Consider the following 24,505-nt stretch of genomic DNA (forward strand, 5'->3'; position numbering starts at 1 on the left):
ATCGACCTTTCACTCTTCTTTGCATGGCACTTCGACACCTTTCGATAGAAAACAAAGGGCGAAAGGAAAGGGAAAACATTTTGCAAACTTTTCATGTAATTTTCATGCAAAAAAGCTTCAAAAATAAGACATGATGTTGCCATAACTTTGGCATAATAGACCCCCAGAGTCGGAGTCGAAGTCGGAACTGAGGAAGTCTCAATGGGAAACTGTGTCAGATTGCATTATATTCGCTGTGGCTGTGGCTGTGGCTGGGGCGCGTTACAAAACCACACCAGCGTTTGCCTCACACTTTGACACATGACACGCGATGTGCCACATCCGATCCGAAAGGTTATTTTGGGTATAATGGCAATATGGCAAACGCAGAAGTAAACGCAAAAGTTTGCTCGGACTGTTGCACATTAAATGTTTTAATGGAGCTTGAGCTAGAGCTAGAGCTTGAGGCAAGGTCATTGGCTAACGATTTTCTGCCTCTTTTTTCGACTGATGTAATTAAAGACATATGAAAGTGCAGCAAATGCTTTTGCCTAAACGATCTTTGAGTTATAAGGGACTGATCATTGTTTGAGTGGCGAAATACGAGGTGGTGTGTGGAGGGTCTTCCGGCTCCTGGTGGGACTCCCATGATCTCCCCTGCTGAATGGTCGCTCCACCTCGACACTGTACCTCACCTGATTTACGTTTCTCGGAGCGGTCGGGCACCACCAAGCTCTTGGCCCGCTTCACCCGCAGCGAGCGTCTCCGGATGGAGCGCAGGAAGGCTTCGGGCATCCGGGAGAACCGCTGCGGCGTCTCCGGGGCCTTGGTGCGCTCCGGCAGGAAGAAGTTCTTGACAGCCAGCATGATCGACGAGTTCGTGGCGGTTTTGGGGCAGGTTTCTGTCCTTCTTTTGGGTTTGTCTTTGTTTTCGCTTTGGGGGCGTTGTTGCTTATTTGCTCGTGTTTTTGCGCGTGTTGGCAATGAAATTCGCTGTTGTTTTCGCTATTTTGCAGTGGGCTTTTGCGTTGTTTTGTTTGTTTCTGTCTAGAGTAATCCTTTCTGCCTTCGCGTGCTTTTCTGTCTATTTTCGTATGATGTGTGCACTTATTGGCTTCCTCGGCCACATCTTGGCAACTTGTTTGACTCGGCGAGAGACGATGAGCGGCGTTGGATTTGCATTTTAGCACATCATCTTGTGGTTCGAGTATGACTAACACTTTCGGTCACTTTGCATTCATTTATTTCATCAAAAAACCATTTCGGGGGCTAAGAGAACTGTATTTTTACGAGTGACGGCACCGATTCGTAATTTATTTGCTTATATTGTAATCCACAAAAAATACGCGAAATCATACGCGGCGGCCCTAACACTCGGAAACGGCAACGAAAACACGTCCACGCTGCACGTCCAAATCGACCGCTGTCTGAGGAACGAATGAGTACGAATGAATGTGAATCAACGTTGAATGGGAGAGCGCTAACAGTGTGCTAACAGTGCACTAACAGTGCGCTAACAGTTTGCTAACAGTGTGCCATGTTAAGCGGCTCCACAGAGCAGAGCAGAGCAGAGGCAGCAGCTGTTGCCACGTGCTGTTAGCAGCTGCGGCACGAGGCAGGTAGAAACAAGAGAACTGTCGCTTCCAGCTTGTTGCTGTTGCTCGAAACATAATACTTCTTTCTGCTTCCGTCCACAGCAGCGGAAGCCGTCTACTGACTCTTGGCCGTTTATAGGCAACAAAAAAATGGATGGAAAAGAAATTGCACCAATTCCGTGGGGGAGGAGAAGCAGAGGGGTACTGGCACCCTTCGTTGCAACGCAATTGCTGCCTGATTCAATGTTTTATTAATAAACATTTGCATTAAATTTATTATCAATTAACGAGCACTCCGTCAGAGGCGATAAGCTTTATCGGAGCAGAGAATGCCTTATGGGAGTACTAAACATTCAGTATTATAGAATGACGGCATTAAAGAGCGTATTATTGATTGAAAATTCAAATCTACAAACCATGATAAAGATTGGTTCCAACTTCCAGGAACTTGGACATCGTTTCAGCTAGTATATTTGTGTTTTGAATGCTGTTAAATGTAACAATACAATCGTTTTTTTATATAGCTGATTGATTTGTAGCTGTGAATACCCCTCTATTAATCTCTATAATCTCCATTATGAATCTCTTATAAAAACTCCTTCCGTAGATGTCTTTACATCCCCGAAGCAACCGGTCAAAATGGGTTTACATCGATGCACAGCACACACACACACACACACACACACACATGCGCTGATAAGATTAACAGTAACAGAGCTATGTAAAGGCCAAAGAGCGAACAGAAAAGCAAAATGTTATTCGTTTGGGGGGATGATGGGAAACAGAGAGAGAGAGAGAGAGAGAGAGAGAGAGAGAGAGAGAGAGAGAGAGAGAGAGCAAACATCGTACGGAAATCAAAATGCAATAATAAACATTTTGTTGCTGTTGCCGATGATGATGAGGTTGATTATGAGGATGCTTGGGGGATACTCGTTGAAGACCTGTGCAACTCCAACGTCTCGGCCCCCCGGTGGCCTGCACCAACGGCAAATGCAGACAGACGCCGTTTTGTGGTTACGGTACCCATTGCCGAGGGTATGACTGGTTTCCCCGCTGTTTGCAACGCACAAGCCAAGTGGATATTTCAATTAAACTTGAGAAATTCCATCTGTAATGGGAAGAATGTATTTTCAAGGGTATCCACAGTTCGCAGCCCGACGCTGGTCTTCTTTTTTGTTGGGGTTTCTGTTAGTGGGCCGCTTGGGGCCTGCTGTGTGCTGTCCTTCTGTTGTTGTTGTTATGCGAATTTGCTTCCTATAGAGAGAGAGACAGAGAGAGAGAGGGAGATGGGGAGCTGGGGACTCGAGCATGTGCCCACAATACGAGTACTCGAGCATAGGTATTATCTCGGGCGGCAGAGCAATTTGTCGATTGTTGTTTCATGCAATGTTCGATGAATACAGTTCGAAATTGTCTGTGAAATGAAAGGGGGAACCGCTGGGAGCTGGGAGGATGCTGGGATGTGGCCAATGAAAAGTGGAAGTGAAATGGAATCAAGTTTTAAAAGCAATCAGGTGTGAATACCCCTTGTTTCCGATTTCGCTATACTGGATACTGGAAGCAAAGACCTTTCCCTGGTATGCACTTATTTGTTGGGATTTCGCACCTCGTCAACAACAACCATCGTTTTATCGAACATCTAGGATCCATCACGCGCTAAATAACCTCCCCTTTTATAACCAAATAAACGCTAACCTTTTGTTGAGCAACAAAGTGCAGCTTGCTTTCCGATTACATCTCCCACAATCGCACAATCCCACAATCGCATGGATTGGCCCTAGACGACACGTGAACTGCATTACGAGTGCTGTATGCCTCATAATTGGACACGCTCGCCGACTCACTTATCGGGGCCACACTCCGCACTTTGCGGCAACGAGTGCCAGCGGAAGAAAGGCCGAGAAAAGAGAGGAAGCCAGCCCAATCCGAGACCGAATCGTAATCGGAATCGGAATCCCAAACGGGGACACACTTTGCGACTTAATTAGACGACATCAGTGTCGGACGGCGACATTGAAATACAAAGCAGCCGAGAAAATGTCCAGAATGGGATGGCAGAGGGGCAGATTAGAGGTACAGTCATTGGCGGCACGACATCGCACGCGATTGCAGTGGAAGCTCTGCAAGGGAGTGGGTGGGTGGTGGGTGGGTGGCTGAGACAAACCACCCCGGGGGGAAAACTACACAGGAACAGGAGACGGGAACTGTAATGCCCAGCAGGGTGCGGCTGCTACCGTACACACTCTTTTTTATGGAATTTTAATGGATTTTCTAATCAACCTGCGGCACAAGACGTCGCTGTGGCACACCCCGTCTGGGTGGCAGGATTCCAAGGGCCAGACCTGCCCAGATTTCGCATTGACGCATGTTGCACACGAACCACGAACCCCAGCCCAGCCCAGCCCAGCCCAGCGGAGGGTTGGTTGCACTTGTGGGTGGGTCGCAGGCCGTAGTCCGTGCCCTGCGGCATGAGCGACACTTTCCGTTTCGATTGTCCCAGTTCTGGCGGCCCCTGTTTGTTCCGTATTCCGTATGAAATCATCGAGATACAAGAAACCAAAAAGTTACATTAATGACGTTAATAAAACTGCTGTTTGCTGGGCCTTTAAGGGTTAAAAGTTTTCAATCTGCACCCCCTCCCGCCAGACAGGCCGCGGGCTAATTGTGGCTCGAGGGTGCACTGGTCGCCGTGGCTTTGGGGTGTTCCCGCATCTCGAAGGGCAATACGTTGGCAATTTTAATTGCTGGCAAATGTGTCAGGCAGGGGTGCACATTGGAGGGGGTAAAATATTAATAGGGATTAAAAACTCCTCAAAAGAGGAAAGAGAATTCCAGTTGAGCTTTCCAGAAGAGAATAGAATAGAACCCCCCTTTGCGACTACTTCCCTGATCTTCCCCTGAATACGAGTACGAATACGAGTATGAGTATGTGCAAACAAATTAGGCTTCCCTCGCAGGGCCATGGCTAACCGCGAATCCTGCACCCCGGCACCCCGGCACCCCAGCACCCCAGCACTGACATTCGATACTCTCCTCCACCCACTCGGAGAGCTTGTTGGGCAAACATTGCTGGGCTTATCCGGGTTCATCCTGGATGACTTTAGCACTCGGCGGCCGTCGGAGTGGGAGGAGAGAGGGGGCTGGGCTGTTGGGCTGTTGGACTGTTGGACTGGCCTCAGATACGATTTGTCACAGCTCTGGACAGACGGGAACTTATGACAACCCATTTATTTGATTTAGCCGAGTGCATTTGCTGCCTATTTGATTGTATTTGATATTCAGATTCGTTTGCTTGTGTTTCAATTTCGCAAAAAGAGAGGCAGCCCATAAAAAATACCCACAAACGGGGGGAGGGAACTGCTGCGGCGCGGATGGCTCATTTGAGGAGGAAATAAACTGATGGACGAGCTTTGGTGCTCGTCCATGTGGCATGATTCACGAGTTGTTCCAAAATTTCGAATGAATATCGTCTCTGATGGTAGACCTATTAATAGATTATGTATCTCCAACGAAATGACACACGGATTAGGTACAAATTGCTTGAATACGGATTTACAGGAGGGGATTACAACAGTATTGAAGTTCCGGGGAATCCGTACCCCTTCCAATCCCTTGGAAATACGCAATTAAATTTCTCATCCTTGGGCAGATCTATTCAATGCCCATCAACATCCTCATCCGCAGCTAATTTCGAATTTCGTATTCATAATTTTCATAATTTGCATGGAAAGTCATTTCGGAGTTTTCACCCTTTCCCGACCACCGACCACCGACCCCCTGCCCCCTCCCCTCTCCACCTCTCCACCCATTCACCCATTCACCGTGGATGCAATTACAAGCGAATTACTTCTCACGCCCAAATGCGCTTACAGATTGGCCATGGCCAGGGCCCGGCAGAAGGGATGGGGATGGGGATGGGGAGGGGGCATTCTCTTAAACCCTTGCCCATAATTAATAATTCATAATTTTAGCCGAAATTCGCAATTCCTTCAGGTTTTCTGCCATTTCGAATCGGGAGCAGCGTAATGAAGCGTGAATCGCTTCAAGAAACATTTGCGAAATCCGTGAGGCCCATGAAATTGCCCAAGGAAGGATAGAGGATAGAGGATAGCGGATAGAGGATGCTCCCTCCGATTTTCCTTGCCATAATTTTCCACCGAGAGGTGACATAATTATTAGGGTAAGGCAGGAAGAGGGTCTGGTCTTCATTGCGGAACAAGAAGGATCAAAAAGGGAACAAGAATATGGTGGTCCCGACTGGTCTTCCCATCTGGCATCGCTGTCTGCGGATTTAATCACCGGTGGCTCTTCCGCGGTGGCTCCCCACTGCACTTTTACGCAAATTGAGTTGATTAATTTAAATGTGGAGACTAGGGAGACCCCCATCTGGCGGGGGGGTTGGCTTTGTTGGCCAAAGGGCAAAATTGCAGACGGCAGAAAATCAATAATTTTAATGGCCTTCCCTGCAGAGGGGGACCCCCATCAAATGCAGATACATATACGTGCACACATACATAACTACGAGTATCTGTATATCTGTGTATCTGTGCGGCTGCTTGTTAATGCAAATATGTTAAGTGCCGGGGCCAGTGGGGAGGAGGGGAGGCTGCCGGTGGAGCCAAGTGGAGCGCCGACTCCTGGAGCCCTTATCACAGAAAAGAAGTCAAAACGAGGGGGAACGTTGTGAGTTGCTGCGGACACCGCAACTCTACAGTTATACCCGATACTAAGTCAGTATGGCTTTCCTCCGGCAGACGCCGCTAATATTAAACGACACGACAAAGAGTGCGTGCGAGAGAGACAGAAAATCAGTCTGAGCGTGACGTCACGCGCTGCGTAGCCACTGCAAATTGATTTGTTCCTTTTGGCTACAAAAATTATCTGATCTGATCCAGATTCAGCAATCTGATAGATATGGTCGTTATCTATGATTCCCCGTTTTTAGTTTTCTCGAATCTGCAATATTGTGGATGCAACAGATTTTCGTCCTTTGTGTGGGCGGAAGGGGGTGGGGCGAAATTTTGAGATATACGTTTTATAGTGAGATCTAAGCGAAGTGCGGATTCCAAATTTCGTTACTCTAGCGTTAATAGTCTTTGAGATTTGTGAATATCCCCAGATTTGCATCCTTTGCGGGGGCGGAAGGGGGTGTGGCGAAATTTTGAAACAAACTCGTCTCGGTCTGATATATTAGGAGTGTGGATACCAAATTTGGTTGCTCTAGCTTTTATAGTCTCTGAGATCTAGGCGCTAATGTTTTACTCTAAGCAAAGCCGCCTATGCTACCTGTGTGTTAGAGAGAGACAGGGCGAGAAAAAATGAAATTGTTTTCTTGATGCTGGCTATAATAGTAATACGATCCAATTCAGATTCTGCAGTCTAAAAGATATGGTCATTCTCTACGATTCTGCGTTTTTGGTTTTATCGTATCTTTAAAATTGTGGATGCCACAGATTTTCGCCCTTTGTGGGGGCGGAAGTGGGCGGGGCAAAGTTTTGAAATATTTTTGTAGCAGTGACATATCACAGAAGTCTGGATCCAAAACATCGTTGCTCTAGCTCTTATAGTCTTTGAGCATTAGGCGCTGAAGGGGACGGACAGACGGACAGACGGACAGACGGACGGACGGACAGACGGACAGACGGACAGACAGACATGGCTCAATCGACTCGGCTATTGATGCTGATCAAGAATATATATACTTTATGGGGTCGGAAACGATTCCTTCTGGACGTTACACACATCCACTTTTACCACAAATCTAATATACCCCAATACTCATTTTGAGTATCGGGTATAAAAAACATAGTCGAGGGAGTCGCCTGAGGCCAGAGGCAGTCAAATTGAATTTCATGTTTCAAATAGAAAGATTCCCCCAACGAGAGGCAGGGAGTTCCAGGCGAAATGCGAGGAAGGCAGTACCCTGAAAGCACACAGAGGTGCAATAGTATACTCCGAGGTGATCCCTTGGTCGAGAGATGTCCCCGGACTCCAGAGTGCTCCCCAAAGGTCTGCTTTTCCTGCATTTGCTACTTCTGGCGACGCGTCGAGCGATTGGTGTCGAGTCAGCCCCGAAACATCAAGAAATATAATTATAAATATGCATGTGACTATTTGCTGTTCTGCTTTTCTGCGATTCTCGAAACAATTAAATTATTTTCGCTATCATATGCAAAATGCTCAATTATTTACATACGTAAATTCGACAAGAACACATCTGACGCAAGTTCCCAGCGACTGAACTGAAAACAGAGAAAAGAATGGGGAATGGGGGAATGGAGGGACTAGGGAATGGGGGGTACTACATATACTCGTAAATTGTTCTTATCCAGGGTCACTGGGTGAGTGGCTGTGGCTGTGGGCAGCGCGGTTTTGGCCCTTGTCTTTATTTCGAATTTTACTTGTTTTCTGTTTATTTATTTCTGTAAAGAAAATCACCAGCGAAACATGTTTGTTGACGGATAAACAGAAGAGTGCCAGTGCCAGTGCCACAGTAGAAGTGTGGAGTAAATTGTGAAAGATTCGATATGCGATACATCCATCCATCCGTCATGGGGGATGCGCGAGAGACTAAAATTAGACACATTTGCGATAATTGAATATGGCCAATGGGGCTCGTAATTGGGTTCAACGCATTGGGTTACACGAGTGATGAATATTCATACTCGTGGCCGAGCTCCATGGGGTTCAATTCGTTTAAGATGCCAGCGAGTAAAAGCTGTGGGAATCCAATTACAAGTGCAGCCCTTCTTCACCTTCATTCCCCTCTGGAGACCGTCTATCTGGATGGGGTTCTGCTCCAACTACCTACCGATCCCCATCCCTATCCATATCAAAGACCTTTCCGAATCCCTGGCGAAGGGAAATTAATTGCTTTTCACAGATACGATTTTTTGGGTGTTTCTCCATCGGATCAGAGGTACGCTCGAGTGATTTTTCTTCAGTGTCCAGAGGTCAGAGGTCGGATCGAGAAACGCACTAAGTAGAGGTAGAGGTGGGGGTAGGGGTAGGGGCAGAGGAATTTCGCAAGAAACAAGATCAAATAAAAATGTTTCCAATATTTTTGGACATAAATTCATTGTCGTTGTTCTCCGTTTTTTGGGCCAATCGTTTCGAGGGGTGGAACTGCAAATCCTTTTCGTGCCGAAGGGTCCCTCCTTAGGGATGGAGATCCTTAAATGGCGTGCAAAATTTAATATTGAAAAAATGATTTTGACATTTTGATGCGAATTCGCATCTTTCTGCGATATGTTTTCTGCGGTGTTGTGAGATCAGATGACGGTTTTATGATCCCATTACCGGAGAGGGGAACCCTCTCCAGAGTCTCCAGAGACTCCAGAGCTGTTCACTTTTTGCCCAGGTTCTCAGGTCCGTTCTCAGGGCATTCGATGCGGCTGTCCCTCCGGGAATTCATTCGATATTTACGAGTGTGTAAGCGCAAATGTTTATGGGTTGTCGGAGTCTGCCTTGGACAAGGGCTGAGATCATTCAATAAGCTCACGCTTTGAGTCAGCCATCGACCATGATATCAGAGTCGAGAAGAGAAGATGCCTGGCTATAGTCGTGACAACAGTCTCTTCTGATCTGATCTGATGTGATCTGTTCTGATGCAATCGATGATGCTTACCTGCAAAAAAGAAGAGATAGATGGTCTTAGTTCATGGGAATACACGCGAATCAATCTTCCGATGTAATAAATTGCTGTGTATTTATCAACAAATCACGAATGAGTCAGGAATCTCCGATTCTCGAATGAATCCATCCGCACACAGACGCCTAAATCAACAAAGGAAATTGCCAGCAAATTGCTCCAAAAAGAAAGCAAATTTTCCCGATTTCCAGCTAAAGAAAATCCATTTTTCATGCAAAAATCTCGAACTGGAAATTTATGTGCGAAAAACGGATGGAAATCGAAATAGAAATAGAAATCGGTTTGGCAAATCAATCAAATGGCAACACGGGACGAGGGGCGAGGGGCGAGGGGCGAGTGGCGAGTGGCGAGGGGAGGTGGCAGGGGGGATCGTTACTGTTGGGCATTTCTCAATGTCGGGATCTTGTGGGTTACCGAAGAAAGGACATTCATCTTGCGGCTTGCCAGTTGACTTCCTCGGACCGTGCGGATAGCATGCGATCCTGCGCCGATCCTTTACTATCCTGCTATTAAAAAACATGCAATTGATACCCAGATAGCCGCCCAAATAGAAAATAGGGAAAAACTACCACGAAAGCGTCCTTCGACACAGGACACACAGGACACACATGACACGTGTCCCTGTGTTCCTCTATTTTTTGCTTCTGGCTAGTCATCCCAATGCCTAATTGCGGGTTCCACTGACAAATCGCTGGAAATTAGTTAATTATTCTACGAGTACGAATATATCCCCGAACAGAGCCACAAGCCAACAAGGACAGCATATTTCCCTCGCGGCATAATTAAAATAATTGAAATTGAAATGGAAATGGAGGGGGAGGGGGAGGGGGAGGGGGATATCCACCCAAAAAAGAGAAAGAGAAAAAAAAAGGCAATTAAACAATAAAATTTACACGGCATTAAAAATGCAGCAGCAGCAACAGCAACGCCAAACATCGTTTAAAGCTGTCCGGATGAAGGACAAAGGACGAAGGACAACTGGATGAGCGGGTTGGATTCGGACTCGGATTCGGACTGGCAGTGGGACTGGGACTGGGACTGGAACTGGGACTGGGTGTGGTGGCAGCAACCCCCGCTCGACTTTTTGCGCGATTCGAGCTGATGGACATGCGTCGCTTTTGTCGCCACAGGACAATGCCTGTCCCGCCAAAGGATGCCATACCCCTGCCCCCAGATCCCTCTTCATTAGCGGACTGAGCAAACAATGCAGCTCCGACTCGCTCAAGTGTGCTCATTAGAGGAGGAATGGGAGGAATGGGAGGGGGAAGGGGTCCTGCGGGAAAGGGTTGAACCCAGGCGCAGCTTATCCTTATCAAATGCATTGCACGTTTTGCCTCGAACTTTTTTACGTGTGTTGGTATCGGAACAGACACGACACGTTCCAGGCACATCATCGTCGGACTCTGCCCCATGCCTCGTGCCCCGTGCCCATACCATACCATACCCGAGATATGAGATAATACAAAGCTCGTATCTTGATGTTATGAAATTTCATGTCCACCGCAGTTATGGAAAATCATCCAGCCCATAACTGCCCGAAGCAGCGTCGGCAGCATCCGTCAGATACCATACACTAGAGCCCCCGTAGATTTCCCTTTCATGTTTGCGTAAACGTCACCTACTTCAAAGTGTTTGCCCGGGGTTTTTCCAGGTTTTTCCGGGGGTTGGGCAGCTGTCGGACGGACGCATGCCTCCCGATTGAAAGCATCTCGTCAGTGCTCTCCTTTCGTCGGGGCCGGGGCCGGGGCCGGGGCCGGGGCCGGGGCCGGGGCCGGTGAAAGCCAGTGAAAGTGATGAAAAAACACACATGTAAATGCAGATGCAGATAGGTCCATGGATAGTCCGCTTTGGGTGTGTTATGGTTATAACAGCTGCTGCTGTTATCTTAACTCTGGCCGTTAACTGGACCAGGACCGAGGGGGAACGAGGGCTGCCTTTGTTCTACTCAATTGGAAAGCAAAACTCGGTTTATGCAAACTAATTGTTTCCTCGCCCTCGTCCGTTTAGGTCGCAAAAGCCTGCCGTGAAACGATGATCTCTGGAGAACTTTAATGGGATGGCCACAGACCCGTGTGCGGGCCGGCACGTACAGTCTGCGAGTCACTCATTCGGGTAGATATCATCGGAAGTCGTCTGTGGCACGGAACAAGTCATAGACGGAGGAGGGGTGGGGCAAACACTTGGCCTAAGGACACTCTGGTGACCCCAAAGGAGTTATATTTACGTGCTTTTAGAACAGGTCCTCTGTCATGTTCGCATGGCAGCAACACAGCCACTGTGCTGTGCTATCAGTATAAATATTTACGATATGCTTTAGTAATAGAATATAATGGGACGCGATAATGGGAGACCTTGGCATCCTCCACAAGTCAACTGCAGGCGAAGGCAGCCCAAACATCATCCAATTAGATGGACTCCAACGAAATACAAAACTAACTTTTGGGGAGCGACTAGAGAAAAGCAATCGAAACTTATTTCCAATAGTAATCAACACAGAAAACCAAACCAGAAAATAATATTAATACTTAAGACTTGGAAAATTATAGTCATTAAGACTTAAAGCAAATAATATGTAAAATCAATGAATAAATAAATAAAATTGACCTTGGCCCTGGAAATTAATCGGTTGGGAGAGGATTTCTTATCGATAATTTCTCTTAAATGACGATCTATTGGATGGAACACAGCTAACAAATTCCGATCCCTATGAATTCTATGAATGGTATACACACAAAGAACGAAACTGATGTTTGATGGTTATAAAATATAGTTTCATAGCCGGTGATCTTTCTTATAGTGTTAAGGGCGCTCCCCACTTCTAGTATTGCTCCTTGATTTATTATTCGGAGAAGAGAATGTCCGAGAATGCAAGAGCAAAATACGCGCTGTGTGCATGACTCGACTCGATTCTCGCTGATAAGAGTTCCTTTTTCTATTCGTTGATGTTGGACTGCTTCCAAATTCGAAAAGGCTGTGTACTGGATACTCCATCGACTTTTTAACAAAGATATGCCGGGGGTGCCCTGCCACAAACCTCAAGAGCAGAAGTCCATAATAAATATTACACTTTTTGAATCTGTAGAATTCTACGATTCTCAGAACGGTCTACAAAGGAGTGCGGACCGTACAGTCCCAGTAGACAGACAGTAATGGACGGCTGTCACCGCAGGCTCCCTTTGAAGCGACATTTGCAAGTCAAATGAGGTCCTCGGACCTACATGCACACCGCTCGTACCTCCACCACACCCGTACTCGTACACTATGCCGAATCGGGAGACATCTAAATTGCCGCAATCAACTTTGTCCTTTGCCGCATTTGTCCATGACATTTTTGGCTCAATTTACAAAAAGAAACATTCCTTCTTTCCGTTTTCGTTATGATTTGAGGCTATTTCCGTTTACAATCTGTATAATTGGCGCATGCTAAGCAATTTGCTGCAGTTGCCCGAATCGCAGGACAACGACCGCTCAGGACTCCTATCTAGAACGTTGACCAGGTCCACATGTCCAACAGGGCCACTACCTCTGCTCCTGCCTCTGCTGCTGCTGCTGCTTCTGTGGCTGTTTGCGTGTCGAATGGAGTGGTGTGGAATGCAACTGGCAGGACAGGGGCATTATGATCCACCGCCCTGCGCTACCCGCGGCGCAATTGTCCTGCGCACGAGACACGCGTCATATTTTAATTATGACAGCCGACAGACCAACAACCGAGCACCGAGGACCTAGGACCAAGGACCAAGGGCCGGCCTGTCCTCCTGTCGGGGCGTATCGTCGGTCAGTAAGTCAGTCAGTCAGCCAGTCAGTCCGGGATCTGGACACGCAACACGGACGACACAGAAAGGGGTTGTTGCCGCTGCACGGAAACCGGAAATAGCTCGATGCCACCTTTGTTGACAGATTAGTGGCGATCGCTGCCGCGTGGTCCATGGTCCATGGTCCATGGCCCATAAACTTGACATTTTTATTTGACACTTTGATTGTCTAAGCTTGTCATATAAAATTCTGATGCCCGGAGCCCGCTAGGTGTATGGGTTTATTATTTGAAGGATTCGGGATTCGAGATTCTGGATAGCGGAATTGTAACAATCGCAAAGCCCACATACCCATAGAGCGGGCACGAACCGAACACCGCATTGTCACCATTTCCCTTTTTGTTCTGTTATTTTTTTGCATATAGTAATAGTAGTCCCCGGGCATTGTCCTGGCTAAACAAACTAGAACTAATGAGTGCACCGAGTCCTGCCCCTGAAACGCCGAGCGTACGAGTGGCAGAAACAGTTTTGGCAAGCATTTCCAATTATGGACTCGTATGCGGGCCCTGTCAAGGTGCAAAAAATAGCGCGGCACTTGACAAATGCCCAGTGGAGGGCCGACTACTGGCTACAGGCAGGATCGCAGCTCGTTGCACGTTGCACATGCCACGGCGAGCAGCGGGCAGTCTCTCCCCTATCTCAACCCACACCCCTCCCGTGACCATGGCGTGCTCGCATTAATTTCATTACGCCGCATTCTCCCCATTACAACGGTTGCATTTTATTTTAATGAACTGCGCAAGTCGCGTGTCCTGCGCGCAGGATTTGACCGAAGCGCAGGCGCAGACAGTTTAAGTGCCGCACGCTCTCAGGGGTGGACAGTCCTCCCGCCAGTCCGTTAGAGAGTCAGTTGACCAACGACCAGGACCAGCTCTGGAAATCCCTCTGCATGTGTGGTATAAGCTTTCCAAAGGGACGGCGGAGGGTTGACGTTGTAATGGACTTCACTCCGCGCAGAGAACGAGGGGGAGAGAGCGTTTGATTGATTACTCAACTGACCGTTGAGTGTGCTTAATGGTCGTCAAGCCCAATGTCATTCGTCAATTGCATCCCGCTCTCATTTGCATTCATGTTGGATTACTCTGACAATCGTGAAATGAAATAATTGGATCAGAGTGAAGCAAATCCTCGAAGCGAGCACGAGCTGGTAGATCTGCAAATCCATTCCAACAGAGTAGTTTTCGGTGCATTTAAGTACAGAGGGTAGAGAGCGCCTGAAGTTCACATCTTCAGATATATCTAGAACTCTGAGCCGAGATATGTTTACTCTGTGCAATCTGTAGTCTGTATTATACTCGATTCAGAAGGATTTAAATGTGCCAATTCACTTATGGGAACATTGTACAGGTACGACAAAGGTTGCCTAGCGGAAGCCGGTGTTGTGCACCGGTCAGTAGGATTATTCAGAAGATCACTTTCTTCTTAGGCTTTTAATAAGCTCAAAGACATTGGTGGGCCGCATTGCCCAATGCCTGGGGGCGGTAAATGTTGAGATCCCGCTAGATAGAGGGCAGGGCATGCCCATATGATCTGTTCTGACACCATCTGCAGGTGTTTCAATTTCTTAAACTCATTTCTCAGGTGAGCCTTTCTAGAGTCCACAAAACTGTACTTTACTGTAGTTTTTAGCCATACTCTAATCCACTTTTCATAACTAATCGAATCCATGAATTGAGTGATTGATTTTATGGCCAAGATCTTAGGGGCATCAAAGTCACGTTGTCCGCGGCGTATAAAATGGAGGCTACATGCAACTTGTCCCGAAATCCCCTGCCGAAATCCAACGAACTAGAACCATTATTTGAGCCATATCTATCCATTTCCCTAAAATTTGTCATTAGAAATTAGCCTGAAGACCTTTCTGCTCTGACTATAGCTATTAATTGTAAAATTGCATTTATCTTAGGCTACAATTTTCGAAATAAAGCAATAAATAAATACAAGAATTAACGACAAATATTTAGGAATCTGTTTTATTCGGATCAAGACCAAGCACTACTTGATTATGCAGCATCGGAACTGCCGCTCTACATTCATCGAGAAGTGAATCTATGGATTCCTACTTCATTCCTATTTCATGATTATTTCATGACTTTTGATTTAATATTTCAAATATTCACAGCACCAAAAAGATTTCGATAAAGAACTTCGGTGTTTTATTTCGATTAGTAATGCTGTGAAGACAGGGCTGGACAGGGCCACTGTGCCAGACGACGGAACTTGCGTTTGCGATGACGATGGCGATCCGTGTAGATCGGCCTCCCTCACAGCTCTCGTTGGGTGGAGGAGGTCGAGAAAGGGCGACGGAGGGCCATGGGAGGGCCAACTTAAACTGTCCTCTCTCTCGCTCATGTTGAACTGTACTCGAATCAAAGGGTGTCCGGAGAGAGATTTTACTATAGTTTATGGCCCCAACCGGTCCTTTGTTCGTCACGGATCTCCAGAGGTGCGCGTCAGGCCTTTCCAGGACAATTGTAGCAAATCGATCGTCACAGATCATCAAATCATCTCAAATCGATCTAAGCCAATTACACAGACAGCTGATCGGGTCACAGTCTCAGTCTCGGACTCGGACGAGGTCCTGTATCGTAAATCAGAGAGCAGAAGGTGTGAGAGGGAGATTCCGATGGCAGGATGGCACAAAAGCCCAGACTCCTTTAAGCTAATTTGTTCTGACGTCGCCTGCGATGTGTCGGTATTCGGGATTCGGGGTCCTGGATCCCGTAGATGGGACTAGCCCTCGTCCGTTCTGTTGGGTTTCTGCTTTGTTGGGCTCTGGCTGCACATTACTCGAGTATGTGTACGGGCTATTGTCAGCTTCCCACTGAATGGGCGACAACTTTGCGAAAACAAACCGCCGACCCACTTTTGCGCACAATGCCCGCAGGATACTCGTAAATAGGAGAATCCGGACGGAGGAGAAGGAGCCTCAATGTAGAGCAAAACTCGTTTAGTGGCTGCTGCTGCTGTTGCTGCTGCTTCTGCTTCTGATGTTGATGTTGACTGACTGCGCTGCTGTATTATCCTTTTATGTAAGCAGTAAACGGGAGCAGAGCAGCACAATGGAGGAGGCGATTTCTCATTTGGCACAGGACGACAGGAGGACATTCCATCAAATGTAGGTCGAACGGCAGCATGCCCTGCCAGCGAGTCCTCTCCACATTGTTGCCGATAGATTGCCGCATAGTCTGCCGCAGGACATGGCCGAGGAGTTGCCCATGCCACGGGCATGTGTGAGTGTTTGTGTGTTTGTAAGTGCAGGTGTTTGTCCCAAATCTCTCGTTGGCCAGGGCCCGGGCCCAGCACAAACCAAATGCTGACAGGCGACTAATTACTTGAAAAAGCCAAGCTAAAGGGATTTCTGCTGGATCAACAGGATCAAGCCCCGAAAATGGCCAACGCGCACAGACACACGGACAAGTCAATGAATGGCCGTCCGCCGCACGTTGTTCTCCTCTTTCTAGAGCCATCCGTCCATCCATTCGGCCTACCTGCCAGCCCATAAATCCCAGACTGACATTCTGTCAACGTCAATGTGGACATGTCTCCTCCCGAAGGCCAAAACAGAGCACGCCCTGACGACCAAAATGCGCTAAAAAAAACACACAACACATGCATTGCAAAAACATTGAATCGATTGATGTTCGGGATGGGAATCCATTCTCTGTGCGAGAACGAAACATTCACGGGTGCACACACAAAGATTCCTCAGAACTCCCTGGATGAATCTTTATGTTTTTTGTAGATCCACTCAGTATTTGGCCTGGGAAGAGCCCAAACATCCGTTGAGGATCCAACGTATTGGTCATTGAATAAAAGATGAAAGATAGATACATAAAAGAAAGATAGATAGTTAGATAAATTAAAGATACATATATAGATAATGATAGATACAGATGAATATGAATATGAATATGAATATGAATATACATATATGTACAATGCACAAACATAGATGACAGACAGATACTCAGATACATGATAGATAGCTGATAGATAGATAGATGGATTTCACCTCAAGAAGGGATATATTGTTCGGGATTTGATTTGAATAAAAGGATTTTGTTACTTCAATGATACTCATATATTTATTAAAAAACTAAAGATACAGAGCACACAGCTCGAATTTGCTGCACTTTGGAACATTTCAACATCAATTAGTGTGCATCAAAAGAAAGGATAAACCACAAAATCCCAGCGATAGCCGCCTTTTACAGAAACCCCAACAGACGTCTGAGCTGGAATTTGCAGACCGAAAATTGCGAAAAGCCTGTCATAGTCGCCGTCTCAACTCCAGTCCTAAGCCTCCCAGAAATAGTGAATGAAATGAAATGAGTTCCTTACAAACGGCCAAACATTCAACATTCTCAGCCCAGAGCGCAGGAAGGACGACACGGCAAGAGGGAGAGGGAGAGGACACAGACATTCAGGCGGCTACTTCCTCGGGACAAGAACGGACACGGAAAAACCTAAATAGTTAATCCTTTTCTTCGGGCCGCAAGAAAATTGCGAAAACCGCCCGAAGGCGCAGGCTGAGGCCAAGGATGCTGCCTGAGATGGGGTCGGATTGGTTCGGTTCGGTTCGGTTCGGTTGGGATGGGATGTCGGCGGACGGAAAGGAAAGGAAGCCTGTGAATTTGTCAAAGAGTTGTGCAAACATCGAGGAAGAAGGGAAAAACAAGAGCAACAACAAATCGAATGCAATCAAAATTAAAGCGCTTAGAGCTGTGACAACAGCGCGGGACAAACAATTGTCGAGCAATCCTTCCGGGATTTCGCACAAAGAGTCTGCTGCTGAGCTGAGCCCAGCCCAGCCCAGCCCAGCCCTGTCGGGGATGTCCTGCCGGCAATTTAAGCGAATTAAAACGAAGTTCGTATTGATTTAGGTTTCTGGCTCGGCCCGAAAAAGAAGCGAACGGAGGAGCCGCCAGGACGAAGATGTCTCCTGCTGTGCCCTAAGAAAAAATACACAGCCGAAAATAAGAGCGAGATGGGGGGAACGGGAATACGCAAACAAAAACAAGAATACAGCACTCGAAGCGTTTAACTTTGGCTTAAGTGTTTGCCAGGACGCGGCCTGGCCCTACCCCTTTTACCTGACAGCAACAGCAACAGCAACAGGAACAGCTCCTTTCCACAACTCGAACGTGCAACGTTGCATATCCTGCCCCTGCCGTTGGCCGTTTGCCGTTGGCCGTTGGCGGGCTGCGGTGAGCAGCCACTGAAAAAATCCCTCCAAGTGTCATCGACACTTGTGCGGCTGCCTTAAGGGTTGCCCCCGTCTCAGAACGGGAGCGGCAGCGGGAGCGGGGACAGGAAGAGCAACTGGAACAGGCCCTGAAAGTGGATGAGGAAGAGGCAACAGTGCCAGGATAAAGAGCACGAAATAGGCCTGAATGTGTCGCCTAAGTGCTAATAATTGTGCCCTCGCACAGTTGGCGGTCGCCCCTGGAGGAAAAAAACTTTAGGCGAACTGCGTTCAGGACTTCCTACGGCTAACCGGTGCCAGGATCTGCATAGCAACGCTCCCCGAGAGAAACTCCACCCAGTCTGAGTTCGAGCAAACTTTGTTGATCTGAAACTCATAATAACCGAGCTCCGATGCGGATCCAGAGGCGGAATATTTACACGCGGCGAGAGGTGTGGAACCTCGTAATTTGTGGTAATAGAAGGATGCGAATCGTGTATTAGGGAATGAGGTATTTTGAAGGAATATAATCTAATAATTATGGGAGAAATGGAAAGAGCCGCGGGATCTAATCGTGCTGATGCATTGAAAAGTACCATCAAAGTGAGTGACAACAGAGAAGGTTGAGCTATTATTCCTTTTCCATCAATTTTAAGAAGCGACACAAAAGGTTAATGTTCAAAAGAACAGTGTGATTTAGTTAATAGTTGTATCTGATTCTGACAGGGAGATAACATAGTGTAACATGTGACAGTAGAGCGGATGTACAGTGGCTCGAATCTATAAAGAACCAGTTGTTTATTGTTTCTAACTTTGTTCAGCTTATTTTGCATCGATTGGACTAATTTTCCTGTGAATTCCGGCATAATTTTCCCCGCTCCTCTGTGAATGCTGTTGTTAAGTCATTTTTTACGTTCTAACATGTTTTCATTCAATATCAACCAAAAATTGTCCCTTCCCTTCAAAGTCTGGCTATTGAGATGTCGGTAAGTAATTAATTATCAAATTGGCCAATTCCAAGCAATTCCCAATGTTTTGGAAAAACCTCTTTTATTCCCAGCTTTTCGAATCTTTGAAGGTTTTCTGTCTGCTTTCCTTTACTCCTGTCTTTTGGGAGCACACAAATGTTCGGTTTTAGGCCCGCGCACTCTGTCGCCGAAGGCGGAGTCGAAAACTTATTTAAAGCTGGTTGTAAACGGTGCATGCGGAGCAGCACGTGGAGCTTTTGTGACTTTGGTCCACACGCTGCTGCGTTTTTCGAGCACAATTTAATTATCACTGTTGCCATCTCGCTTGTGTGTGATCTATGGACTAGTGTCGGAGGCAGAAACACACAAAGAGAGAGCGAAAGCTCAAACGTCATGACTGAGCGAAAATATCTATATGGATTTGATACGGTCAGCTTAAAGCTCAGAAAAAACTTAATACTCCATCGGTGCGAGTGCGCACACACACTGCTAGCTTTGCTGTGCTGACAACTTCGAAAGCTCACCCAAATCAGCTCTGCTTTGATTGATCGATCAAGGATGGCTTTTTATACCCGATACTCAAAATTAGTATTGGGGTATATTAGATTTGTGGTAAAAGTGGATGTGTGTAACGTCCAGAAGGAATCGTTTCCGACCCCATAAAGTATATATATTCTTGATCAGCATCAATAGCCGAGTCGATTGAGTCCTGTCTGTCTGTCCGTCCGTCTGTCCGTCCCTATTAGCGTCTAGTGCTTAAAGACTATAAGAGCTAGAGCAACGACATTTTGTATCCAGACTTCTGTGATATGTCACTGCTACAAGAATATTTCAAAACTTCGCCCCACCCCCTGCCGCCGCCACAAATCACGAAAATCTGTTGCATCCACAATATTGCGAGAAAACTAAAAACGCAGAATCATAGATATTGACCATATCCATTAGATTGCTGAAACTGGATCAGATCTAATCATTTTGTAGCCAAAAGCAAGAAATCAATCACTCTTTGTCGTGTCTTTTAATATTAGCGCCGTCTGCCGGTGGAGAGCTATACTGACTAAGTATCGGGTATAAATGTAAAGTTGCGGTCTCCGCAGCAACTCACAACGTTCCCCCTCGTTTATCTTGAAGCTGATTGCTAATATCCACTATTAATAGCTCGGTGCTATGACAGCTAATATACGAAATAGTGGTCCGATTTGTCCTATTATCTTTTTTTTTTATCAGCTTGTATATGTATGTAATTAAATACAGATGTCCGATCCGCCCCATTCCCACAAATGATTTGCATAATGAAGGCGCACTGCGCACCCAGCCAAGCTAAAGCTGGCTGGAAAAGCTCCATGTTTAATTTTTAAAGCTCCTTTAGTTGAGCTCCGCTTACGGCTCCTTTCTCAGCTACAGCTTTAGCGCGAGCGCTTAAAAATTCAATGTTATTTGAATTGCTGATTCTCCTTTGATTCTGTAAAAAATGTACGTGCACTACGCTACATTTTAAATACATTTTGTTTAGAATGTAGTTTATTTAGTTTAAAAAATAATAAAAATAGCACTCCAGAGTATATTTTGAATATCTTCCTAAAATTCCTAGTCTAATGTGAGTAATTTATGCGATAAATTTGAGCACTTATTCCACTTATTATTCCATCATGCCTACTGGCATCCATTCTAATCCAAACATTTCCATTAATTTCTGCCAAAATTATGTTAAATGTAGAAAGCCTTAGATCCATTACAAATCAAGTGGGACATATAGCTGTCCTTAATATTTGCTTGGCCATTCTTCGTATTCGCACAACGACAAATCCATTTAGGCAAATTTCCATTAACAGAACTCTCTTCGGATGATTAATGGTGCTGGAAACCGCACGTGAAACGTAGGCCCTGAGATCTATGAATGCAGGATCAATCCATTGACCAGAAGTTGCCCATTAATGATCGTTGCGATTCGTGTTGAACATCGCAGAAGTCGAGCGGTGCCTGTCGCCTGTCGCCTGTCCACTCCATTCATTGGTTGGCAAAAAAGATCCCCATCATTAGCCGAAAAACTCTGCACACACGGAGGATGGGGGATGCAAGATGATTAATGATCTGGGCCTCGGCAAGGACCTTGCGCCTGCGTGTAGCACTCAAGTGCAGGCCGCTGATCCGTTGCAAATAATTCGTAGCAGGCATCAAAACCGCAAATTGATTGAAGTTTGATGACATCAAGGAACAGACTTTTCCTGAGGTTTTCCGATCCGTTTTTTGTTTCCTTTCCTTTTTTTCCTTTGTGTCCTTTATCGGTGTGCTCTCATCTAAGAAATTACTTTCACATGATTTGTGTTGTCATTCGATTTTGTTAATTTTTCTATGATTTATTTCGTTCCTCGTCCCTCCGCAAGGAGCAGATACGGCAGATAAAAAACAGATCGCTTACCGTTGTGTCCAGACTGAACGGCAATCCCTGAAGATCATTGTCTCGTAAAAGGAACTTCTGTGACACCACAAAAAGTTAAACGTTTCGTATCTGATGTTGAGTGAGGAACCACAGCCGCAACCGCAAAAAAAGGATCAGATCAGGTCAGAAAGATAAGAGACAATTGGAGGAAACAGATAATGGATTGAGCAATCATAGGAGTCTTTGGTTTCATTGTATCTTATTTTGAAAGAAAGCTCTCGACTGCTGAAAGTACTCGTAAGCCATCAAAGATGATTCGATTCAAAAATGGGATTCCACAGAACAGCGACAGGGACAGGGACAGGCACTTCCTTCCCATGTTTCCATCCGCAGGATCTGTCAGCAAACATTAGATGCGAGAGGGGAATCCGCTTGACTCCTAATCCCGACAACACGAAAGCTAAACGGAGTTGATGCCACGTAGGAAGGACGAAGGAACTTTAATTACTTGTAATTATTCAAGCGTAACGTGACATGGAACGGGGCGTCCTAAGACAGTCGGGATTACAGGACTACAGGCAGGCACAGAGCAGTCAGACAGACAGACTGACAGCAATCCCTCTCCTGGTGTGTCTGTCGTGTCAGAAATCCAGGATTAAACATATGTAGATCGGAGAGGAGACGGAGACAGGGACGACCTACCGGGGGTCTGATTTTTTTCCATTCCTTGGCTGTGATTTTTTTCCGTGATCTTCATGGCTTGCAGCTTGAGTAACCACACGGCAACGGCAACGGCGGCAGTCGGCATTCGGTAGTCAGCAGTCGAAAAAATTACAGTTTTAAGGACAATACCCAGCACATCCTTATGAGATTAAAAATGCAAATCAGCCAGCAGAAGGCAGCCGCAAGGAAAATATGATGAGCTCTCCTCCGAGGACCACGAATGACGCTGCAGTTGCCACGAAGGAAAACTGTAATTGTTGTCTGTCAGAAAAGGACTGCGGTCTGACATGACAGCTTCATGTCTCTGTGTGTGCCTCCGTGTCTGTGTGTGTGTGTTTTTTTTTGTGGCAGCTGCTCATGCGCCATGGACAAGGATGACGTCTTGGCGGTTGCACACGAATTTTGTGCTGTTTTGCATTGATTTTCATTAGCATTTTCTGTTATTTTTTTTGCTTTTGTTTATCCTCCTGCGGAATTTTCAGAGCCGACATTTTTTACAGCCGCTTGCATGATTTGACATAATTTTGACGAATGATCTCGGGGCGCTTCGGGGCGGGGTTTGAGTCTGTTGCCAGAGCCGCTGACAGGCGGCAATAACTTTATTTCGTTATGGTTTGGGATGGAAAATGGGGTGAGAGGGTCAAAGGAAATCGTTAATGGGAGTCAGGCTTGCATCGGGAGAGATCCCCTCAAGCTATTTAAATCATTTTAATAATCTATTTTGATGGAGACTCTATTCCCGAGCAGCCACCAGTCCGCTTCTGAGGATCTCCCTCCATCGCGTCTGTCTTTCCAGCGGAAAACAGCAAGGCTATTAATATTTTATATTTTTATGATCTACTACAATTCTACTACTCTTCAACAGGGAATCATCATATGATAGGCAACCCCCAAATTGTTCGCCTCTTTCAAAGCATTTTTCCAATACCAAATGGACATTTCACCCAAGGTTCAAACTAATAAATCTAATTAGTTCCAAAAAATTGAATATAATATTATAACATTTTAATACAAAAATGGCATTGAACTTAGCAAAAGCTCGTAAGCCTGTTAGGTATTTCTTCTAATATTTTAATATCATATTCCTTTATTCCACAAAGTATTATTTACGATATACATTATCAATAAAGAAAATGTCTAAAAACCATCCTATTCCACAAAGGCCAATAAATTAAAATTAAATCCGATATTATTATCTAAATTAATGAAGTTAATAAAATTTAATCAATTGACATAACATTTCATTGGCTTTGATGTTGAAACCTGTTGAAGGCAGCAAATGTTTTTTTTATTTTTTTTTATAGAATTCCTCTTCTCCAAAGTGTATTCCTACATATTAAATCCCAGAACAATGGCAAACATCGGCTAACAGTATATTTTCTATCTTTTATAAACCCAAGAAATGATTGTTCCGCGCATTAAATTTGCATTAACTTAAAAAAAATATATGTTTTTGGTAAATTCCAAAGTGTTTTACCTTCTGAACAATTTTCTATTGATATTGCATTTAACGGTACCGCCAACGGCCAATGGAGAAGCAGACAACGGACGTGGAGGGCTGTAGCCAGGTGAAGAGGCGTCATGCCACCAGCAATTTGGAGGCGGCCCCACACCTCTTGAAGGGCAAGAAGGGCCTCTCTTTGCTCCAACAATGGCGGACTGGCAGGTGCCACCTTCTTGCTGCCGATCATTGCCTTGCTGTTTGTCCACTGCGAACGGATGCTGATTTTGGATTAGTCACATCGAAATATTGCCTCAGGTTTCGCTGCCGGAATACTGCCCAGAAACTGGAAGAACTTTAGAATGTCAGATATTTTGGTACACCAGAAGTTCATCAAGTTTGAGGCAGTATTTTCCATTGATATGCCGATCAATGCTGAGCTTCCACTGGCGCTTTATTTATCTCACATTCAAGGATCGCGCAAGAGGTTTGTTGAAGATCCCTTTAAGGGACATAAAATCCAAACAAATGGCACTAATTAAACATCAAATTAACAAAACTCCGCGCACAATTCGAGCATAGATTGCATTCTGTAGCATTTCGAGGGGTCGAGCAGGGTCGGGGACCCTGCGACCCTGCGACCAGACAATGGCGCCAAAGGGTTAAAGGTGTAAACATCTGACAAAAGTGTCACATCAAAGCGCATTCCTGAGATACGGATACGTATATCCCCTAAGGCAGCTGCCCGCCCAGCATGGGTGTCCTTGG

General features: G+C 46.0%; 1 protein-coding gene across 2 annotated transcripts in view; it reads right to left on the reverse strand.

Annotated features, from left to right (window-relative positions):
- Nucleotides 1-24,505, reverse strand: part of LOC6597999 (centaurin-gamma-1A) — a 63,398-nt gene that overhangs the window by 20,225 nt on the left and 18,668 nt on the right. Inside the window, exon 1 of one of the 2 annotated variants that reach the window (XM_026987680.1) lies at nucleotides 675-1,389. The exons of the other annotated variant lie outside the window; for it this stretch is intronic. Within the exon in view, the coding sequence (XP_026843481.1) occupies nucleotides 675-846 (172 nt within the window). The 5' untranslated portion in view covers nucleotides 847-1,389. Of the gene's footprint in view, nucleotides 1-674; nucleotides 1,390-24,505 lie in introns of those variants that run through there. 2 annotated transcript variants of the gene reach the window in all.

This window comes from Drosophila persimilis, unplaced genomic scaffold, assembly GCF_003286085.1.
Source record: "Drosophila persimilis strain 14011-0111.01,24,50 unplaced genomic scaffold, DperRS2 tig00000124-arrow-pilon, whole genome shotgun sequence".
NCBI lineage: Eukaryota > Metazoa > Arthropoda > Insecta > Diptera > Drosophilidae > Drosophila > Drosophila persimilis.